Source organism: Schistocerca gregaria, chromosome 2 (genome assembly GCF_023897955.1).
Source record: "Schistocerca gregaria isolate iqSchGreg1 chromosome 2, iqSchGreg1.2, whole genome shotgun sequence".
NCBI lineage: Eukaryota > Metazoa > Arthropoda > Insecta > Orthoptera > Acrididae > Schistocerca > Schistocerca gregaria.
This window is the reverse complement of record NC_064921.1, coordinates 478,871,041-478,892,254: the sequence shown is the minus strand read 5'-3', so window position 1 is coordinate 478,892,254 and position 21,214 is coordinate 478,871,041. Positions and strand designations below refer to the sequence as shown.

Sequence of the window (21,214 nt, the reverse complement as noted above, 5' to 3'; positions counted from 1 at the left end):
CCCCCCCCCCCCCCCCCCGCCCCCTCCCGCCCTCCACATGACTTGTAACTTGTACGCAAATTCTATCGGTTTATACTGACAGTAATATGTGTGTAGACGCAAAACTGTATGACCACATTCACATGCAAGAAAGTCAGATTTGTACATTTTTTTTTTCTTCTAATAATTTCCGGGTATGCAGCCGGATCCCGTCGACATTCTGCCACGATATTTCACGATGGAGATTGAAAAAGATGGCACTTTACCATTTCTAGACGTGCTAGTATGCCGTAAAAATGATGGGTCATTAGGACATTCTGTGTACAGGAAACCGACTCACACAGATCTGTATCTCCAGGCGTCAAGCTGCCACCACCCAGCACAAACAGCCGGCGTTCTCAGTACCTTAATACATCGAGCGCATGTAATATCGGACGATGAAAACCTCCACGCAGAATTAGAACACTTGGAGAAGGTTTTTAAAGAGAATGGCTACACTTCACGCCAAATAAGAAAGGCCATGCGCAACTGTCATAACAAGAAGCAGCGCACTGAGGACGCTGATGACGACTTTAAATCAACTGCGTTTCTTCCATACGCCGGGAATGTGTCGTCGAAAATAGGCCGATTACTGAAGAAGAATAAAATCAAGGTTATCTTCCGTCCACCAGCAAAGAACCGGGCCCTGGTTGGATCCGTTAAAGACGATTTACAACTGAAGAAAGCAGGCGTCTACAAAATTCCCTGTGAATGTGGCTCTGCATATATTGGCCAGACGACAAGAACTGTCCATGAACGATGTACAGAACATGAAAGATACACCCGTCTGCGGCAACCGTCAAAATCGGCAGTAGCAGAGCACTGTATTTCATTGGGACATTCAATGGAATACAATGGAACAAAAATTTTAGCTCCGGTTTCCGGATTTTGGGATTCCGTAATCAAGGAATCAGTGGAAATACGTCTTGCCGATAATCTTATAAATCGTGACAACGGCTTTCAACTGGATAAAACTTGGAATCCTGTTATTAAAGTTATACATTCACAGCGGAATAGACAGCGTCATTCGATACTCAATGACTAGATGATCTTTTACTTTCACCACCGAGGGCAGCACGTACAACTCGGCTATGCCGCGCATGTCAACACGTGCGCGAAAATCGGTATAAATACCGCGACTGCACCTGGGCTCTTCAGTAGTTGTGTACTCACCTGATGATGGCCGGACGTCTCTGGGCCGAAATATCGTGGCAGAATGTCGACGGGATCCGGCTGCATACCCGGAAATTATTAGAAGAACAAATACGCCGGGAAAATTTCAGAAGTCACATCAGATTTGTACAGTCTGTCATGTGACTTTTATGAATTAACGAGCTGCTAGAGTTCAGCATGAGTCTGGCTTATATTGTCCGGAATATTTTAATTTTTCAGCCAGAGCACAATCTCCCCTTTCCTGGTGTTCATACTTGGCCATTTCTCAGTAATAGATGGATGATGACTGGCACAGTAATTACAGTGAATGACTTCGAAGTTAGGTATGGCAAGAATTGTTAGTGAATACTTTCTTGAAAGTGACGGTGTTCACTTCCAAATGGTAGTCACTACTGTTTTTCTTCCATCTAAATAAAGTTTACTCTCAAGAAACAAATCAGAAGAAGAGCCAGGAAACAAAATTAGTATCCGAGAACCTTTTCCTAAGGGAACTTTAAAACTGTCAGTACCAACACTCATTTTCCAGCAAGTATTCATGGTGATTTACTCATCTTTCATCACGGTAATACACTGTAGAACTACCTCCTCCTCCTCCTCCTCCTCTTGTAACACGTATCTTTATAACGGACATGATTTTTGCTACTTTTTTGTCACTTCTTTCAATTAAAAACTCTCTTCTTAACACGTTTAAAGCCAACATATTTTATAATTCTTTCCATTGAAGAAGCACTTGTAATGAAGCCAATTTGCTCAGGCATAAACAAAGTTTTTTGATGTAGGGTATTCCCTTCTTATATACATTTCAAACACTGAGCACTTTAAAACATCGTTGTCAAAACCATCTCTTTGTGTTACAGGTTTCTTGCGATTTCGATGATGATCAGGCAACACAAAAATAAAATTTCCTTAGTTTTCTACAGCTCTGATGCTTTTGTTTACTGTTCTATGTACAGCTCTGTCACTTTTGTTTACCATTCTCGGTACAGTTTTCTGGATGACACATGCTTCAGCAGTTCGTTCTTGAGTCTTGAACATGTCGGAAATAGAAGTATCTGTTTCAGATTCAAATTTGAAAAAGTTATAAATGCAAGATGTAAATCTCTTCGACTGCTTGTGAAGCATCTACATCTACATGATTACTCTGCAGTTCACAATTAAGTGCCTGGCAGAGCATTCATAGAACCACCTTCATGCTATTTCTCAGCTGTTCCCCTCTCGAACAGCACTCAGGAAACAAAAACACTTTTATCTTTCCATGCAGACTCTAATTCTTTTTATTTTATTATGATGAACATTCCTCCGTTTGTAGGTGGGCGCCAACAAAGTATTTTCCCACTCTGAGGAGAAAGCTGGCAACTGAAATGTCATGAGGAAATCCTGTCACAATGAGAAACACCATTACTTTGATGATTGCCACCCTAATTCATGTATTTACGTTGTGGCAGTCTCGCCCCTATTTCGCAAAAATGCAAATCAAGCTGCGCTTCTTTGAACTTTTTCGGTCAAATCTATCTGCTGTGGATCCCACACCTGAGAGCAATACCCCAGAAGGCAGAAAAGCATAGTGTAAGTAGTCTCTATAGAGGATCTGTTGCATTTTCTAAGTGTTCCAACAATTAATCGAAGCCTCTGGTTTTCTTTCCACACACTGTTATCCATGTAACAGTTGCATTTTAAGCTATTAGAAACTGTAATCCCTAAGTGTTTGGTCGAATTTACAGGCTTTAGAATAGTGTGTTTTATCCTGTAAACTGAATTTAGTGGATTCCTTTTAGCATGCGGATGACTTCAAACTTTTCATTATTTAGATTGAATTGTCACTTTTCTCACCATACAGATATCTTGGCTAAGTTGTTTTCTAATTTGTTTTAGTCTCTGGATGTCTTTATAAGACGGTAGATCACAGCATCGTCTGCATACAGTCTAAGAGGGCTGCTCAGATTGTCTGCTAAATCGTTTGTTAAGATCAGGAACAGAGGAGCGTCTATAACACTTCCTTGCAAACACGAGATATCACTTCTATCAGTTCTGTTTACTCGATGATTTTCCATGGATTACTACATACAGTGATCTTTCTGTCAGGAAATCACGAAACCAGTCACATGACTAAGACAATACTCCAGAGGCACACAATTTAATTAATTAAAGTTGTTCGTCAGGAACTTCACTTTTATTGCTATCACATAGCAAAAGTTACAAAAAGCTGATTTCAGAGTACTTGACGGCTCAACTCAAAAGTTTTGTCTCAAGTACAGATAGTTTTGAGGATCAGTGGACAAAGTTGAAAACCGTCATACAATATGCATTAGATGAGTACGTGCCAAGCAAGATTGTAAGACATGGAAAAGAGCCACTTTGGTACAATAACCGATTTAGAAAACTGCTGCGGAAGGAAAGGGGACTTCACAGCAAACATAAACATAGCCAAAGCCTTGCAGACAAACAAAAATTACGCGAAACGAAATGTAGTGTGAGGAGGGCTATGCGAGAGGCGTTCAATGAATTCGGAAGTAAAGTTCTGTGTATTGACTTGGCAGAAAATCATAAGAAATTTTGGTCTTATATCAAAGTGGTAAGTGGATCAAAACAAAATGTCCAGACACTTTGTGACAAAAATGCTACTGAAACAGAGGATGACAGACTAAAGGCTGAAAAATTAAATGTCTTTTTCCAAAGCTGTTTCACAGAGGAAGACTGCACTGTAGTTCCTTCACTGGATTGTCGCACAGATGACATAATGGTAGATATTGAAATAGACGACAGAGGGATAGAGAAACAACAAAATGGCTCAAAAGAGGAAAGGCCACTGGACCTGATGGGCTACTAGTTCGATTTTACACAGAGTACGTGAAGGAACTTGCCCCCCTTCTTGCAGCGGTGTACCATAGGTGCCTAGAAGAGTGTAGCGTTCCAAAGGATTGGAAAATGGCACAGGTCATCCCCATTTTCAAGAAGGGACATCGAACAGATGTGCAGAACTATAGACCTGTATCTCTAACATTGATCAGTTGTAGAATTTTGGAACACGTATTATGATAGAGTATAATGACTTTTCTGGAGACTAGAAATCTACTCTGTAGGAATCAGCATGTGTTTCAAAAGAGACGATCATGTGAAACCCAGTTCATGCTACTCGTCCATGAGATTCAGAGGGCCATAGACACGGGTTGCCAGGTAGATGCCATGTTTCTTGACTTCCACAAGGCATTAGATACAGTTCCCCACACACATTTAATGAACAAAGTAAGACCATATGGACTGTCAGACCAATTGCGTGATTGGATTGAAGAGTTCGTAGATAACAGAACGCAGCATGTCATTCTCAGTGGAGAGAAGTCTTCCAAAGTAAGTGTGATTTCAGGTGTGCCGCAGGGGAGTGTCATAGGACCATTGCTATTCACAGTATACATAAATGACCTTGTGGATTACATCTGAAGTTCGCTGAGGCTTTTTGCGGATGATGCTGTGGTATATGGAGAGGTTGTAAAAAGGGAAAATTGTACTGAAATGCAGGAGGATCTGCAACGAATTGTTGCATGGTGCAGGGAATGGCAATTGAATCTCAATGTAGACAAGTGTAATATGCTTCGAATACATAGAAAGATCCTTTATCATTTAGCTACAATATAGCAGGTCAGCAACTGGAAGCATTTAATCCCACAAATTATGTGGGAGTAGGCATTAGGAGTGATTTAAAATGGAATGATTAACTTTATATGATCATTGGTAAACCAGATGCCAGACTGAGATTCATTGGAAGAATCCTAAGGAAATGCAATCCGAAAACAAAGGAAGTAGATTACAATACGCTTGTTCGCCCACTGCAGCGCGCTTCGTTACAGGATCATTTAGTAATCGGGAAAGCGTTACGGAGATGATAGATAAACTCCAGTGGAAGACTCTGCAGGAGAGATGCTCAGTAGCTTGGTACGAGCTTTTGTTGAAGCTTAGAGAACATCCCTTCACCGAGGAGGCAAGCAGTATATTGCTTCCACCTACGTATATCTCGCGAAGAGACCATGAGGAAAAAATCAGAGAGATTAGAGTCCACACAGAGGCATACAGACAATATTTCTTTCCACAAACAATCGAGACTGAAATAGAAGGGAGAACCGATAGAGGTACTCAAAGTACCCTCCACACAAACTGTCAGGTGGCTTGTGGAGTGTGGATGTGGATGTAGATGTAGATATTCTTAAATATATCCTACGTATGACATCTTCAAGTTAAAATTTTATTGTATGTGTAACTCACAATGCAATGGAAATGACTGAGCGTATCATTCAAAGAGTATCAGCTTATATGCAGCAAAGCAATGTCCAATATTGAATGATTTTCGCTGCCAATGTCTTATCACTCCAGATCACGATCCTTTAAAAAACTGTCAAGAGGTACAGTTTAGAGAACACTGCCTTTGAATTGTAAAGCTGACAAAATTAATGTGAAGTACAGTTTCTAGAGCGACACCATTCTTCAATGCTGCGTATTTGTAAATTGAAAATTATTACCCTGTTATTAAAATAATTGTTTATCCAATTAAATGTGTTTATGCTTCATGCTTTACCATTAAGAGGATACAGTTGGGTGGGGTACTGAAATGTGCTAATGCTTAAAATGTGCATCACAGATGTTGAAAGCTGCTCACTACCAAAATTATTGCTCAAATTTTGAAGCAAAATTGATTGCAAGGTTGTTATTTCACCAGTATTCTGTTTTCCTATTTAAAATATGACTTCAAGTCAATGACATTCCATTGTGGTATTAAAAACTCTCAAGTATATATAGCAATACTAAGGGTGAACAAATTATGAATGCTAAATAAATGGCTACTGTATTCGAAATCACCCAAATAAAAACTAGTCTTTTATGATGATATCAAACACAAATAGCTGATTCCTACATAGTTACATACCGAGAACCAACATACTTTTTTATTGTTTAAAATTTGGGGTATATATGAACAAACTAGGACCTTACCTTATGCTTCAGTGGTTCTCTCTTTCAGTCAGCAACTTTGGAATCACTATATAAAATTGATGTTACCCACTTAATAATATTCTACTTTGTAAAAGAAGTTGACAATTGCCCTCCAAGTGCCGACTGTTAGATGTCTGTACCTCTCAGGTCTTGGGCCGACTGCCCTTTTTGAATCGCTATTGTCATAGTGTTGACACTCCTGCGCTTTTACATTTCTAATTGTTGTGATGTGTGGCGTTGCTTGCGTGCAAGGGGTTTGTTGCATGAACTAAATGTCACAAAGGAGCTATTGCTGGCCATAGAGATTAGCCCCGACACCCCCATTCTTCATCGTGGCTCATTATTAATCAGTTGGCAGAATGTTGCGAACTTAACCAAATGGTGAGATAATTCACCTTTTTCACTAGTCTACTTGCATCAAATAAAAGCTGTACCTGAAATGACTGTCAAAAAGAAACCTCTAACTTGACAAGAGTTTGTAAGGTAATGGGGATAATATGGAGCTCTTCCAAGTAGTTCATAATTTAAAGCACAGGAGCAGAAATATGTTGGGCTGGTGTACTTCAATCAAAATGTTTCATTGTAGAATTAAGTTATAAAGATGTTTAGAACAGCTGCAAAGTAAGTCATTATTTTATTATGATGACACCATTCAATTTCGACCTTTGTAGTGCCAGGCAGGTGTTTGTATGTCTCATATTTCGTGCAAAGATGTCATTAAGTGAAGGGAGAGGGTGAAACTGTGCCAAAACATGACGTTATTTCTAATTATGTAATCCTGATAGCATGTCATAAATTAGTTCTGATTTTAATTTTTCATGCTCAAAAATAAGACGTTTTAGCTGTTAGTGACATTCGGGTAAGGGGTGAGAAAGAAGAGGAAGTGGGAAAATACAAGGTTTACCTGTCAGGAGTCAAAGCAGGAATAGCACAATGGGGTGTAGGGCTTTACATCAGGAAAGAAATGGAACCCAGCTTAGTTTGCAATAAGGTATGTAAATGAACGACTACGTGGGTAGATTTGACAGTGTCTAGCAAGAAAATTAGGATTGTGTCAGTATATTCGCATTGTGAAGGGACAGATCAAGATAAGATGGATAGTTTTTATGAGGCACTCAGTGATGTAGTCGTTAGAGTAAAGGACAAGGACAGTGTTCTGCTCATGGGAGATTTTAACGCCAGGATTGGAAATCGAACAGAAGGATATGAAAAGCATATGGGTAAATTTGGAGAGGATATGGAGGCCAACAGGAACGGGAAACAACTCCTGGATTTCTGTGCCAGTATGGGCTTAGTAATCACAAACTCCTTTTTTAAACATAAGAACATTCACCGGTATACTTGGGAAGGCAGGGGAACCAGATCTGTCATTGACTATATAATAACAGATCAGGAATTCAGGAAGGCTGTGAGGGACACACGTGTATTCAGGGGATTCTTTGATGACACTGATCATTATTTAATCTGCAGTGAAATTGGGATTGTAAGACCGAAAGTACAGGAGGTCAGGTCCATATGTAGGAGGATAAGAGTGGAGAAACTTCAGGATAAGGAAATCAGTCGCAAGTACATAACAGTGATCTCAGAAAGGTACCAGTTAGTTGAATGTAGTCAATTACAGTCATTGGAAAAGGAATGGACAAGGTACAGGGACGCAGTACTAGAAGTGGCTAAAGAATGTCTTGGAACAGTAGTGTGTAAAAGTAGGATGAAGCAAACAGCTTGGTGGAATGACACAGTCAAGGCAGCCTGTAAAAGGAAAAAGAAGGTGTATCAAAAATGGCTACATACTAGAATTCAGGTAGACAGAGAAAGTTGTGTTGAAGAAAGAAACAAAGCCAAACAGATAATTGCAGCATCCAAGAAGAAATCTTGGGAAGACTTTGGAAACACATTGGAGACTATGGGTCAAGCTGCTGGAAAACCATTCTGGAGTGTAATTAGCAATCTTCGAAATGGAGGTAAGAAGGAAATGACAAGTATTTTGGACAGGTCAGGAAAACTGCTGGTGAATCCTGTGGATGCCTTGGGCAGATGGAGGGAATATTTTGAAGAGTTGCTCAATGTAGGTGAAAATATGATCAGCAATGTGTCAGATTTCGAGGTAGAATGGGTTAGGAATGATGATGGAAATAGGATCACATTTGAGGGAGTGGAGAAAATGGTCAATAGATTGCAGTGCAATAAAGCAGCTGGGGTGGATGAAATTAAGTCGGAACTCATCAAATACAGTGGAATGGCAGGTCTTAAATGGCTACACAGGATAATTGAAATGGCCTGGGAGTTGGGGCAGTTTCCGTCAGACTGGACAAAAGCAGTAATCACACCAATCTTTAAACATGGAAACAGAAAAGATTGTAACAACTACAGAGGTATCTCTTTAATCAGCGTTGTGGGTAAAATCTTCTCAGGTATTGTTGAAGGAAAGTGCGAGTATTAGTTGAGGACCAATTGGATGAAAATCAGGGTGTGTTTAGGCCTCTTAGAGGTTGTCAGGACCAGATCTTTAGCTTACAGCAAATAATGGAGAAGTGTTATGAGTGGAACAGGGAATTGTATCTATGCTTTATAGATCTAGAAAAGGCATATGACCGGGTTCCTAGGAGGAAGTTCTTAAATAAGTAAGTTTCAGTCTGAACTTGTATAGTGTACATCATTTTCGCAAGGTTGTGGTATAGACAGTTGTGTATTCAATTCACTGCTGTTCAAAGGCTAGCCAATATATGACTCAGTATTAGGGACGCAAATGCAACCGTTCATTACCAACCCCTTTGCAGATGAGCCACATGAAAAATAAGTAGTGAACGAGCCCGAGTACAGTTGCAAGTTTTAGCAGGGCTCATAGCATTTGCTAACTCCTACGTGGCTAATCCGGCAGTGCAAAAGTGATAATCTTTTCAATTACATACCCTACTTTATTACTAGTGGCAAAACCCACTTTTTCCTAATAGGTCTATTAGGCTATATCATGTATAATTTTGAAATTTCTTTGTTTGTTTATGTATTTGCGATTTGGTAATGTCAGTTGTCTTTGAGTATTTGTAAAATTGTTACCTAGGAGGAGAAGAATGAAACTATCTCTCTGGCTCTGATTTATAGCTTCTGTTCCTGTTTATACTTTATAATTTACTACTGTAGGAGTTTTGAATGTTTCACAGGCTAAGGTCTGTAAATTTATTACACAGTTAGTTGTATTTGTGCTTCACACTTTACCATTGAGAGGATATAGTGGGGTGGGGTACTGCATCGTGCTAATGCATAAAATGTACATCACAGGTGGTGAAAGCTGCGTAGAATCGCGGTGTGGTGGCTGAGGTGGCTATTGGGTTATATAATAAGTCAACAGCCAAAAAGAGCTCACAAGTCGGAAATGGCCAATGTTTTGTTGAGTCTGACAGAGCATATTCTTAGAGGCTTAGTGTTTGAATTTAAAAGCTTGACAATCAATAGTGCTGCTGAATACAGTACACTGGAAATACATACAGAAAAATGAGACTGATTTATAAGTGGCACCAGAAAAGGTGGTAGCTTTGTCAAGTATTGGCTTGGTCTGGAACACTGCACATTGACTGCCGTGCTTTTTCCATTGCTGCCATAACCTATCAGTAGTTGTATCGCAATTGCGTGGTGAAGCTAAATGTCATGTTGGTAACGCAACTGTGGATTACATTAGTGTTTCCTCTCTCGTGTCTCCCCTTTCCGCAACGACCTAAAATATTCCCTTAACTCGGCCATCACCCTAACTGTGAACCTTCTGTCTTTTGTGCCACTTATAACTCGTTCAGTCATATCAAATGTCAATAGGGAAAAAAACAGAACAAAGTCAAGTGAGACGTCGAGTAAGAATATAGAATCGAGGTAACCTTACTAGAAAGAAACATAAAATCAGGGAATTTTTAGCATGGTTCTTATAGGTTTTTCACAGGGGTTACAAATTTGACGTAGGATCGTGAAAAACATAAGATTGGAGAATGTAAAATCGAATTTCCACTGTAGTTTCTTTCTTTGTTAACTCCATTTTAACGTGTTATCCGGCTGGACCCCAAGGAATCTTATTTGAAAATGAAGAACAGATTTTTTATTAGATTAAGACTTAAAGTTGGCAATGAACCACTTATAGGCCTTTTGAGGTATTGTCTGAGCTGACTTCGGACCAGTCAGTAGTAGCCTTGTATTATCAGCAAACACCTTTGAACTGTCCTTTGAAGTCATTAGAACATCGTTTACAGAGGTTTCATTAGAATATCGTTTACGGAAGTTAATAACAAAAGTCCTTATGGGACCCCACATTCCTCATCTGAGGTTAGTTTTGTGTCTGACACAATCTGATAATGAGACCCTCTACTTTTTGTTATGTAGGTAAGACTTTATTGATGGAAGAGGAATACCATTAATTAATTAATGTGTGTAGTGTGCCAAGTACAATTTTATGATCTATACAGTCCAAGTGTTTCACAAGGTCAAAGAATATACCAGCAGGATAATTTTTCTCATTTATCACAGTGAGCACACTTCATTTGTGAGGTCTTGTATTGCTGTCTCTGCATAGAATCCTTTAATAAAATCAAACTTGGAGACAATTAACAAGTTCTGCTCACTTGAACATTTCAAAAAAAGATTGGAGGAAATGACATGGGTAGGGACAGGAAAAAATCTTTTTATTTTAAGGCCAATTTCAGTATTATATTCTGCTGATTTTGGCTGTGGATGTCCAGATACAGCCTCATAATCAACCACATTTCGAATGTCATGTCAGAGTCACTGCTCTTGACATGGTGAATTGAACTAACACTATTTATTATTCATGCACACCAGTACATCACAATGTGAAAATTGCTTCTACAGCCATCAATGAGCTTTATAAAAGCATATGCAATGATTGAGTGTTGCCACAGCCATGTAAGAGCACGCGCGTGTGCGTGTGTGTTTTGTAGTAGTAGTAGTAGTAGTAGTAGTAGTAGTAGTAGAAGAAGAAGAGTACATACTTTATAGTAAAAAGAGCTTGAGCTCGAATGACGATGAACTCATCTCTGCACCATATGTCAGTCTGCCTTATTTTGCGCACTGAAACTCTTGGATATTCACAGCTGTGCTCAAGATGGATACCATGAGTGCACATAACAGTCCACAAGATCAAGAGAAAAGAGATTTCATCTGAGCTGTAGGAGTGGTTTTCTTTTTTTTAGACAAATGAAAGGTCTTTCCTATCATGGATCATTACGGATGATGAAACTTGGGTGCATCACGTTAGACTATCCTAAAGTGGCAGCACCCACAATCTTCACAAAACATGAATTCAAGGTGCTTCTGCTGGCAATTTTCTGTTGTTTAAATATTTATTAAAATCTGTATTTACATTACTAGCTGAGTACCTATAGTTGTCTGATACATATTTATTCCAATCTTGTAGTAGTCTAGCTTCTCTTTCCCTCTTTCTCTAACAACACTCCATCCGTCTACTACTCCCTGTCTCACTGTCCACCTGCTCCTACCCGTCTCGCTGTCCGTCTGCCCCTTGCCATCACTCCATCCCTGTGTTCGCCTCCTCCCCTCTGTTGCCCCACCCCCTTACTTGCCCTTCTGTCACCTCCCACTCTCCAGATGGTAGGGAGGCGACAGGGACAGACAATTCTCAGTGTTGAGAAGAAAAGTAAAACTCCAATTTCAGCATTTAATAAATATCAAATACCAAATTAAGAACTTCCTCTCTCAGATTCATGATATTTTTACACAAGAAGAGGGAAAATGTCAAATTTTATGAAATTTTAGAAAAAACCATCAGCCAGAATGAGATTTTCACTCTGCAGCGGAGTGTGCGCTGATATGAAACTTCCTGGCAGATTAAAACTGTGTGCCCGACCGAGACTCGAACTCGGGACCTTTGCCTTTCGCGGGCAAGTGCTCTACCATCTGAGCTACTGAAGCACGACTCACGCCCGGTACTCACAACTTTACTTATGCCAGTATCCGTCTCCTACCTTCCAAACTTTACAGAAGCTCTCCTGCGAACCTTGCAGAACTAGCACTCCTGAAAGAAAGGATATTGTGGAGACATGGCTTAGCCACTGCCTGGGGGATGTTTCCAGAATGAGATTTTCACTCTGCAGCGGAGTTGTGCTTCGGTAGCCAGGAAGTTTCATATCAGCGCACACTCCGCTGCAGAGTGAAAATCTCATTCTGGAAACATCCCCCAGGCTGTGGCTAAGCCATGTCTGCGCAATATTCTTTCTTTCAGGAGTGCTAGTTCTGCAAGGTTCGCAGGAGAGCTTCTGTAAAGTTTGGAAGGTAGGAGACGGATACTGGCAGAAGTAAAGCTGTGAGTACCGGGCGTGAGTCGTGCTTCGGTAGCTCAGATGGTAGAGCACTTGCCCGCGAAAGGCAAAGGTCCCGAGTTCGAGTCTCGGTCGGGCACACAGTTTTAATCTGCCAGGAAGTTTCAAAAACCATCAGTTTTGCACCATAATGCTAAATATTCCAGACTTCGCGTTATTTTTCACTTTATCATTTACGTAAATTTTCCTTTCTCTAGATATAGGTCTATAAATATATGTGATTTGTTATCTTCTTTTTTGTAGTTGGTTATTATTATAGCACATTTAACTCCGGTTATTATTATAGCACATTTAACTCCATCAGGAAAGTTGCCCATACTCATTGGTTGATTACAAAGATAGCTTAAAGGTAATCCTATCAAGTCTGCACAAGACCTTATTGTTTTACTAGAAACACCACGATAGCCAGCAGAATTTCTACTTTCTAATGACATTATGAATTTTCTAATCTCCTTAAATGTTTCTTTCGTAAAACTATTGTCTGTCTGGTGCATATGGTGTCTGCACAAAGAAATAAGCATTTGTTTATTTATTACTGGTGCAATGTTTGCTGCCACTGTATGGAAGGAATCATTGAACCTGGTGGCCAATGATTTGAAAGTGTTGTTATTTCAGTGTAACTGGGTCAGACTGTGAGGGACTGATCTTCAAATCTCCTGAGCTATGCAGGCCTGCATCATTGTCAGACTCAAAGCTTGAGTCTGCTTATAATGTTCTGTTATTTTTGATGCTCCACATAGGCTTTCTGTTTCTCTCTCCAATACAAATATTTAAAACACCAGAGCACACTGATACGGAGATCTCATAGTCTTGAAATAAAGGAGACCTGAGTGCAGTGTCATTGTATTTTAACCTGACCCCAAAAAAAAACATGCATTTTTTTGATTAAAAAGAAGCCCAAAAACCCAATAAAACTTCATTGTATTCTGAAAATTTGTTTAAAATACAAAGTATTACATAGCTTTACACAAATGGCCACTATATTCATTGAAATCAACTATTTACTGTTGCAAGAATTTGTTTTATTAATATGTTGTTTTAACTTTCTTGCAGTATAAGAAACACAGTTAAATGACATTTACACTTACAGAAAAAAAAGAACTCTAACTTGGTGTAGAATCATAATTACTGTAAAGTACAATTTATGTTCCACAAAATTTTGGGAGAACTACCACATGTTTGTAACTTCCTGCCACAATATTTCGGTGCAGAGTCTTCTGGCCATCTTCAGGTGATACTGGTGAAAATGCACTGTGCTCTGGTATTTAAGGTGCCGCTGCCCCATGCGTGGTGGATTCATTTGGCATTGCGCGTGCACTGCTTGAGAGTGTTTGATTCTGATGTGCCTCACTCCCTCTTTGGTGAAAACGTGTTGCATCAATATCGGTTTGATTGTCTTCCCGCAGTTCCATAACAGAACTATGCTGGCTACAGATCTCCTGAAGATGGCCAGAAGACTCTGCACCAAAATATTATGGCAGGAAGTTACAAACATCCAGCAGTTCTCCTGAAATTTTGTGGAACAGTATGTACACCGAGAAAGTTTTAAATCTCACATCAAGTACAATTTAGTTTAAATACCAAAATTTTTAATCCACACTAACTTATCAGTTCTTCTCTCTCCTAAATTATTTCTTAATTTTGACCAAACAAGCCCTAGGTGGGTAAAGATTCTATCTGTGGATGCAGTGCTGGCAGGGCAAGAAATGAGGCACAATAAAGTAGTTGTAAGAATAGGTTAATATTTTTAATAAATTCATAATAAGAAATTAAATTGAACTATTTTGTCATCAATATGAGTACAATCTGATAAAACCCAGTTTTACCCACTGGGTGTCTTTTTTATTACCCAGGTTTTTCTCAGCTCTGTCTCAGTGGGAAACAGCTAAAATGTACTCAACTTTGTTGAATATTATGTGGGACAAGTTAGCAGTGGTTGAGCCATAGAGGAGCTCAAAGAACTTACTTCAACATTGCTCACTCTCATTACCTCAAAGATATAAATATAAGGCAAGCCACAAACCAAGAGAGAGGTGTATATATTACACAAAAAGTTTCATAATACTAAAATCTTCCAGTGTTTCACTTGTTTTTACTTCCTGACATAGACTGGTAATTACATTAAGATTTCTTGGTGACTGGGGAAATATTCCAGTCACCAGTCTGCACAACAAGAATTGTAGGAGACACATTGCTATAATAAATAACATTGACTGTTGGAGATAATACTGCTATTAAATTAATAAGAAAGATCCAGAATAGTCTAGAAAACTAAAAGTGAAAAAAATTGGAAGTAGCTAGAAGCAAACCTGTTACCTTTCTATTCTAATTCACAATGATAGCAATTATGGTGTGGCTTTGACATGGCAGTAGTGCCCTGTTATATGGTATACACTGTGTAAAGGCTATATCCACTGTTGTAATAGTAAGATATTTAACTATGACCAATTGTAACAAAAATGACTCACTTTTGATGGTTCATCATTTGCCGTAATGTAGATACGTTATAACACCAAAAACATCAAAGACACTCCATGCAGTATGACAACTCCCAAGTTCTGCTTGTGACATAAACCAATGCTGCATCTCATTGGTCACATTCCTCACCACGAGACAAAATGTAACATGCCAGATTCTTCATTTCGTGCTTTGCATTGTTGTGGATTGTGGGATTCCACACTGTGAGAGGATGACTTAACACAAGATCTTCACATATAGGATATAGTTTCTTAGTATTTTATATTAAGTAAGAGACTTCATAGGACACTCTTAAGTGCTTCTAATCAACAAATTTTTGGATTTTTATAAACTTTTCGAATCTTCTATAATTCCAGTATCTATTAAAATTACTTTACAGGTGTATTGGAATCGGAAGCATGTTTCGTAAGTAAATGCTTTTAATTTTTGCTGGCTTCCGGCTTTCACTCATTATGCATTTACTAAAAATCAAGCATAGAGGTCTGTCATCAGTATTTCAGGGAATGAAAGTAGATCTAGTTTCCTGAAACATTTCATTCCATTTTCACTTTATTTGCATACTAAGACACAATGTCTACAGTTCTATTTATCTACACCTGATGGTCCTAAAACTACTGTTTGGTGGGTTTGCTGCCATACATAAAGTACTGACATAGTAGAATTAGTGGTAGTATTCCGGTTACTATGGAAATATAGTAAGACACTGATTGCATATGCAAACAAAGCAATCAAAATGAGGTAATGCCCAATAGGTACACAACATACCTAACATACTAATGATCTTAACTGACAAAGACTGCTAGGGAAACTGCGTGGGCTATGCTTACTTGTGGTAGTCTACAGTAGCCTTTGGTAGTTTTACAGCTCTTGTCCCATATGATCAGTATTATCTGTTGTCTTGTTCTTTGACAGATTTAATTTCATACTTATCTGTAAGATACTATGGATTATTTCTGGCTCTGAAACAATACCAGTCTGTAAATTGACAAGTCTTACTTGCCTCTAACCTCTCTTTTATACTGAAGCACAGTAGAAGCACTAGACTAAGTGATGTAGAAAAAATTAATATTTAGAATTCTTTATGTTGTGTACTGAACTTCTAAACAGGTACACACTGTAAATAAAACTAAGCAACTTGCTAGATCATCAAACAAAACCAGTCACAAACTGTTACTAATTGATCATACTTGGCTGCTGTTCACTTCAACATAGCTAGTCCATGAGCACAATTGTTGGAAGCCAGTGGAATTTCCCCCTAGATTGGCAGATGAACATTACATTGGCATGTAAACATGAGCTAAAGTTGCAGCTAACACCAAGACAAGGGAATGAGTGTTTATAATTATGTGACTGTGATAGTTTGCAATAGTTTTCAGTCAGTAAGAGCATAGCCCATAAAAGGCAATGTTCTGGACTTGAGTCTTGCTCTAGCTTACAGTTTTAATCTGTTAGGAAGTTTTAGATTTTATTTATTTGCACCACTGAGATCTCTTTTTTGAATTCACCAAAAAAGGTGAAAGCAATACTATGATTGTTTTGTAAATGCAGTTCTCAATGCACTGTTTGTAATTATACTGCACTCTTGTTAAATGCATTGAGCTCAGGAGTCACTGTGTGACAGTGGGTTAGCAATAAAATATTTTTTAATGTCATTGTTTTCCTCTCAGTATGTTCAGTTTTTATTTCACTTTTATATTTCAGGGCTTAAGTTTTTCTATAAAATTAATATGCCCTTAGTATACTAGCTTACTCGGAGATCTTGGTACATTTGGAACTATTGTTACAGATTCGTGCACAACGCATATATATATTTTAGATATCAATTGGATTTGATTCGGTGCGATATCAATCTGGTAGCACAATCAGTCACAAACATAGAGATGGTTTAGTACCTTTCTGCAAATTTTGCCCTACAAGGAAGAAAACATGTTCACAAATGTACCATCGTTTTTATACACTGTGCAGTTACATTAATGTGACCACCTGTCAAAAGCCTGAATAACTGCTTTCTGCTGGGTGGACCACTGTGAGACGCTCAGGAAGAGTGTCAATGAAATTGTGGAAGGTGCCGACAGGGACGTGGAGGCATGCCGACCCCAGTACTGTGGTGGGCTGTGCTAGGTTTTTTTGTCAGGGCTCCACGGTGTGCAAGGCCTGATCAATGTGACCCCACAGTTTTTCAATTGGATTTAAATCTGGCTAGTTTGGCAGCCAGAGAACTGCAGTAAACTAATCCTGTTGCTCTTTGAACCACACATGTTCACTGTGAGCTGTATGATATGTTGCATTCTCCTGCTGGTGGATGTCATAGTGTTGAGGAAAAATAAGCTTCACATGGGTTTGGGCATGGTCCCCAAGAATAAATGCATACTTGGTTTGATTCACCGTGCCTACCAGAATTACAAGATAACCCAGGTAATGCCGTGAAAACTTTACCCACACCATAATGCTCCCTTCTCTGGCCTGGACCCTTCTGATGATTGTTGCAAGGTTTTTATTTTTAGACATTTCATGCCAATGGATAGAAAAAACATGATTCACCTGAAAAGACCAACTATCACAACTCAAGGGATGTCATGTGTCCTGTACATAGCGACATTAGCAATATTCACTGAACAATTTTTGAGGAGACACTGGTGGTAGCCCCCTTGGTTTGTCTGGGCAGTCATTTGCTTAACAGTTGCATGTCCATTCACCCATATATGTCGTTCACCCCTGTCACCTATGGCCCATGGTGCACTGCAATTGCCTCTGTGCCAGTTTTGGATAGTGCCATTATGCCACTCACAGTACACTTTAACCATGGCAGCACATAAACGGCTTCAGGGTGTATGTGCCCTTAGACAACCAGGAAATCCAGATAAATCAAGGATTTTTTCATCCAGGAAAAATTCTAGATTTTTTTTTTAATTCTGAGAATTTGTCATTGTTTTAGTTTTCGGTGTCTGCCAACAGCATAATGTGTCAAAGGCTTTAGGATGAAGACTATGCAATACTTGAATGCACATTGGGTTGCTAACTCAAAAAGGTATATTTTGAGTTAGTGCATAATATATGGTTGGCAGTCATTAGTATATTCTCAGAATCCTGGAGTTATTTCACTCTTGCTGACATTCTCCTTCGCTGCTCTTCTAGTCTTCCTCACCCAATCTCATGATATAACCAGTATCTTTATACCTTTCAAAAATAGTAACATGAACTAAGCCCTTCAACACCTTTTTGCTTGTAATTTTCTTGTATTTTTCCCCTCAAAATCCTTGCTATTTACTTCTCATTTTAAAGCCGTTTATTTTCAAACATATTTTGAGACTGAAAACTATTCTTGTTTGGGAGTCTTGATGATATTCTCTTGTTGCTTCTACGTATGATGATTTCATTTTTGCTGATCTTCATGTGGATTTTTATTTGCTGTTTTTAATTTACCTCTAAGCAAATTTAAATAAGTTCTTGTGCCTCTCTTGTAGGTTTTGCAGCAGAAAGGATCACGGATGTGAGATAAACTGCATAAAAGGTTACTACAAATTGAAAATGAGATCAATTGCACAAGTGGCTCTGTGTTCACCTATGAGGCACCAGACTGAACATTTGAACCCATGAGATTCTCAACACTGAAACATGTTCTTGGAGTGTTAATTTTGGGATGCTTCATGCTTTGCTCTACGCAAATTCAGAATGTGAACTTTATCTACAGAAAGTTATTAGTTGGTTTTGAAGAATGAACTCAAGTCAGTTGTTTGAAATGCAGTTGGCCAGGTTAGTAATTGGAATGCTACTGCACTAGGAGAATTGAATGGAATGGAAACACATTCTAAACTGTGTTATGTTTAAAATAAAAATAGATTAATTAAATAATGGTGACTTTCACTGAAATGAAAATTAATGTTACATTTAAACAAAAAAATACACATTCAATTTCAAGTAAAAATAGAATATAATAGAAAGCCTGTTACTATAATATAAAATGTAATTGTGTGTTTTTGTTATTTATACCTTTATTTATTGAGAACTGGCACCAGGTGCTCAGCATTTTTGTGTAATTTGATTATATATCGTGTGAAACAATCTAATTTTTACCTTTCTGTAAAATAAATGTACAATTTTGTAAAAAAAAAAAATGTTATCTGCAAGAGTTAAATGACCACAAAGACGATTATTTTGTAGTTGGAATGTGAAATGAATTGTGCAGGTTCTGCATGACAAGTTTCAATTTGTCACTACCTGTTATTTAATTATGTTTATACAGAATTTCATTTTCCTTATTAGATGAGGAAATGAAAAATATGAATGGATTCCATTTGAGATATTAATGATCAAGAATTCTTTGTTCATATTGCACTGAGGTTTATAGTGCTAATAGTGAATAAAACTCACTGTGTGTGTGTGTGTGTGTGTGTGTGTGTGTGTGTGTGTGTGTGTGTAGGTGTGTGCGCGCGTTGCGTGTGAAGCAATTTTGCGAAAGGGAGACATGTCTACTTGTTTTCTAAAACTATTGTAAATGCTCCTGTTATAAATTAATAAAATGTACCTTTCTTTAACACTTTATGTGGATTATTGATTTAGTTATCAATACATGTGTTGCTCACTTAATTTTTGTTTCAGATTGTGTCATAATTTCAGTTTTCTTCTCAGTACTTCTGAAATAAAATAAACTATAAAAAAATACTTGCTGTATATTGTATATACCTTACAATTCATTTTAAAACATGCTGTGCTACAGTTTTGCAAGTAAAGGAGAATATTTGATTCAGTGCAACGTATTTAGTGAATTACACTGGCTTATGTAACCGGGCTGATTGTTCCTGCAGAAAAATACTATTAATGAATAATGTGAGAGAGGTGCTGGTCAAATTAAAATATTATTATTATTATTATTAATACTCAAGTGCAATTAACTATCATTGTTCAATGATGAATGTAAATATTGTGCAAATAACACAGCGATTGTATTCACTCATGAGTGATTAATGTTCCGCCCATAGTATTTTATTCATTTAACCTGGTCGAATTAGGACCTTTAGGTCCTTTCTTACATCAGACCACATACAAATATAATAAACAATATAAATAAGCCACCTACGAAGTGTTTTACATTACAGTTTAATTAATGAGTGATTTTGATTTAATTAAGAATAATAAGTGTAAGGATGATTTATCCATATTTACAGGTAACTAAGGCCATTTGAAATAACAGTGCTGACTAGGAAAATAATAATAATAATAGTAGTAGTAGTAGCAAATGGCAATATAATCAGGAACACAGCCAAAAAGTGAAGTATCATGGCATACTGAATTACAGGAAATGTAAATTCAGTTAGACTGCCTCTGAGATAAAGTATTGTTAACAAGTAAAGGATCCATAAAAAAAAGCATATATTACTGATGTTTCAAGCAACTAAGCATTTACTGTCGTTTTGAAGCTCGGCACATAATTCTTTTTCTTTTACATAAACATACTAGCTCTGCAAGCCACCATAGGGTGCATGGCAGTGGGTAACTTGTACCTGTCATTTCCTTTCTTGTGCCAGTTGCTGAAAGAGCAAGGAAAACGCATCTGTTTATGTACCTGCATAAGAACCCTAGTTTCTCTCATCCTTATGGTCCTTATGCTATATGTGCATTGGCAGCAACCGAAACGCTCTGCAGTCAGCTTCAAATCATGGTTCTCTTAATTTTCTCAGTAGCGATTCGCAGAAAGATTGTAGTCATCTCTAGAGGGATTCCCATTTGAGTACATGAGGAATCTTTCCAATACTTGCGTATTGATTGCACCTACTGGTAACAGCTCTGGCAGCATGCATTTGAATTACCCTTAGATCTTCCTTGAATCTGAAATGCTGGGGATCCTAAACACTCTAACAGTACTCAAGAATGTATCACACAAGTGTTCTATGAGGGTGTTTGATAAGTCTGGTATATTTCCATGAAAGAGTGCCTTTTTTTTGTGCCTTCATGGTTGTTAAACTTAAGTATTCCAAGGATTGTATAGAGAATTTTAATTGTATACAGCACACAGTGTATTGTTTACAGCCGTCTGAATTGGTCAGTGTGTCAACTGTGATTGAAAATTGAGAAAACAGAGTTTCTGGCTGTTATTAAACAATTCGTTTGAAGAGTTGGAATGCCACACATATCAAAACAGAGGTGGATAAAGTTCACATGGACTTTGCATCATCACTGAAGAATGCATGTAAATGTAGTATGGCAAGCACTGAAGACAAAGTGTGCTCCAGCCATCT

At 38.2% G+C, this 21,214-nt stretch overlaps 1 protein-coding gene across 1 annotated transcript in view; it reads left to right on the top strand.

The window, feature by feature from the left end:
• LOC126327153 (BTB/POZ domain-containing protein KCTD5) overlaps nt 1–19,515 on the top strand; it is a 66,704-nt gene extending 47,189 nt beyond the window's left edge. Inside the window, exon 5 of the mRNA XM_049995827.1 lies at nt 18,443–19,515. Within this exon, the coding sequence (XP_049851784.1) occupies nt 18,443–18,472 (30 nt within the window). The 3' untranslated portion in view covers nt 18,473–19,515. The remainder of the gene's footprint in view (nt 1–18,442) is intronic.
• Nucleotides 19,516–21,214: the final 1,699 nt, after the last annotated feature.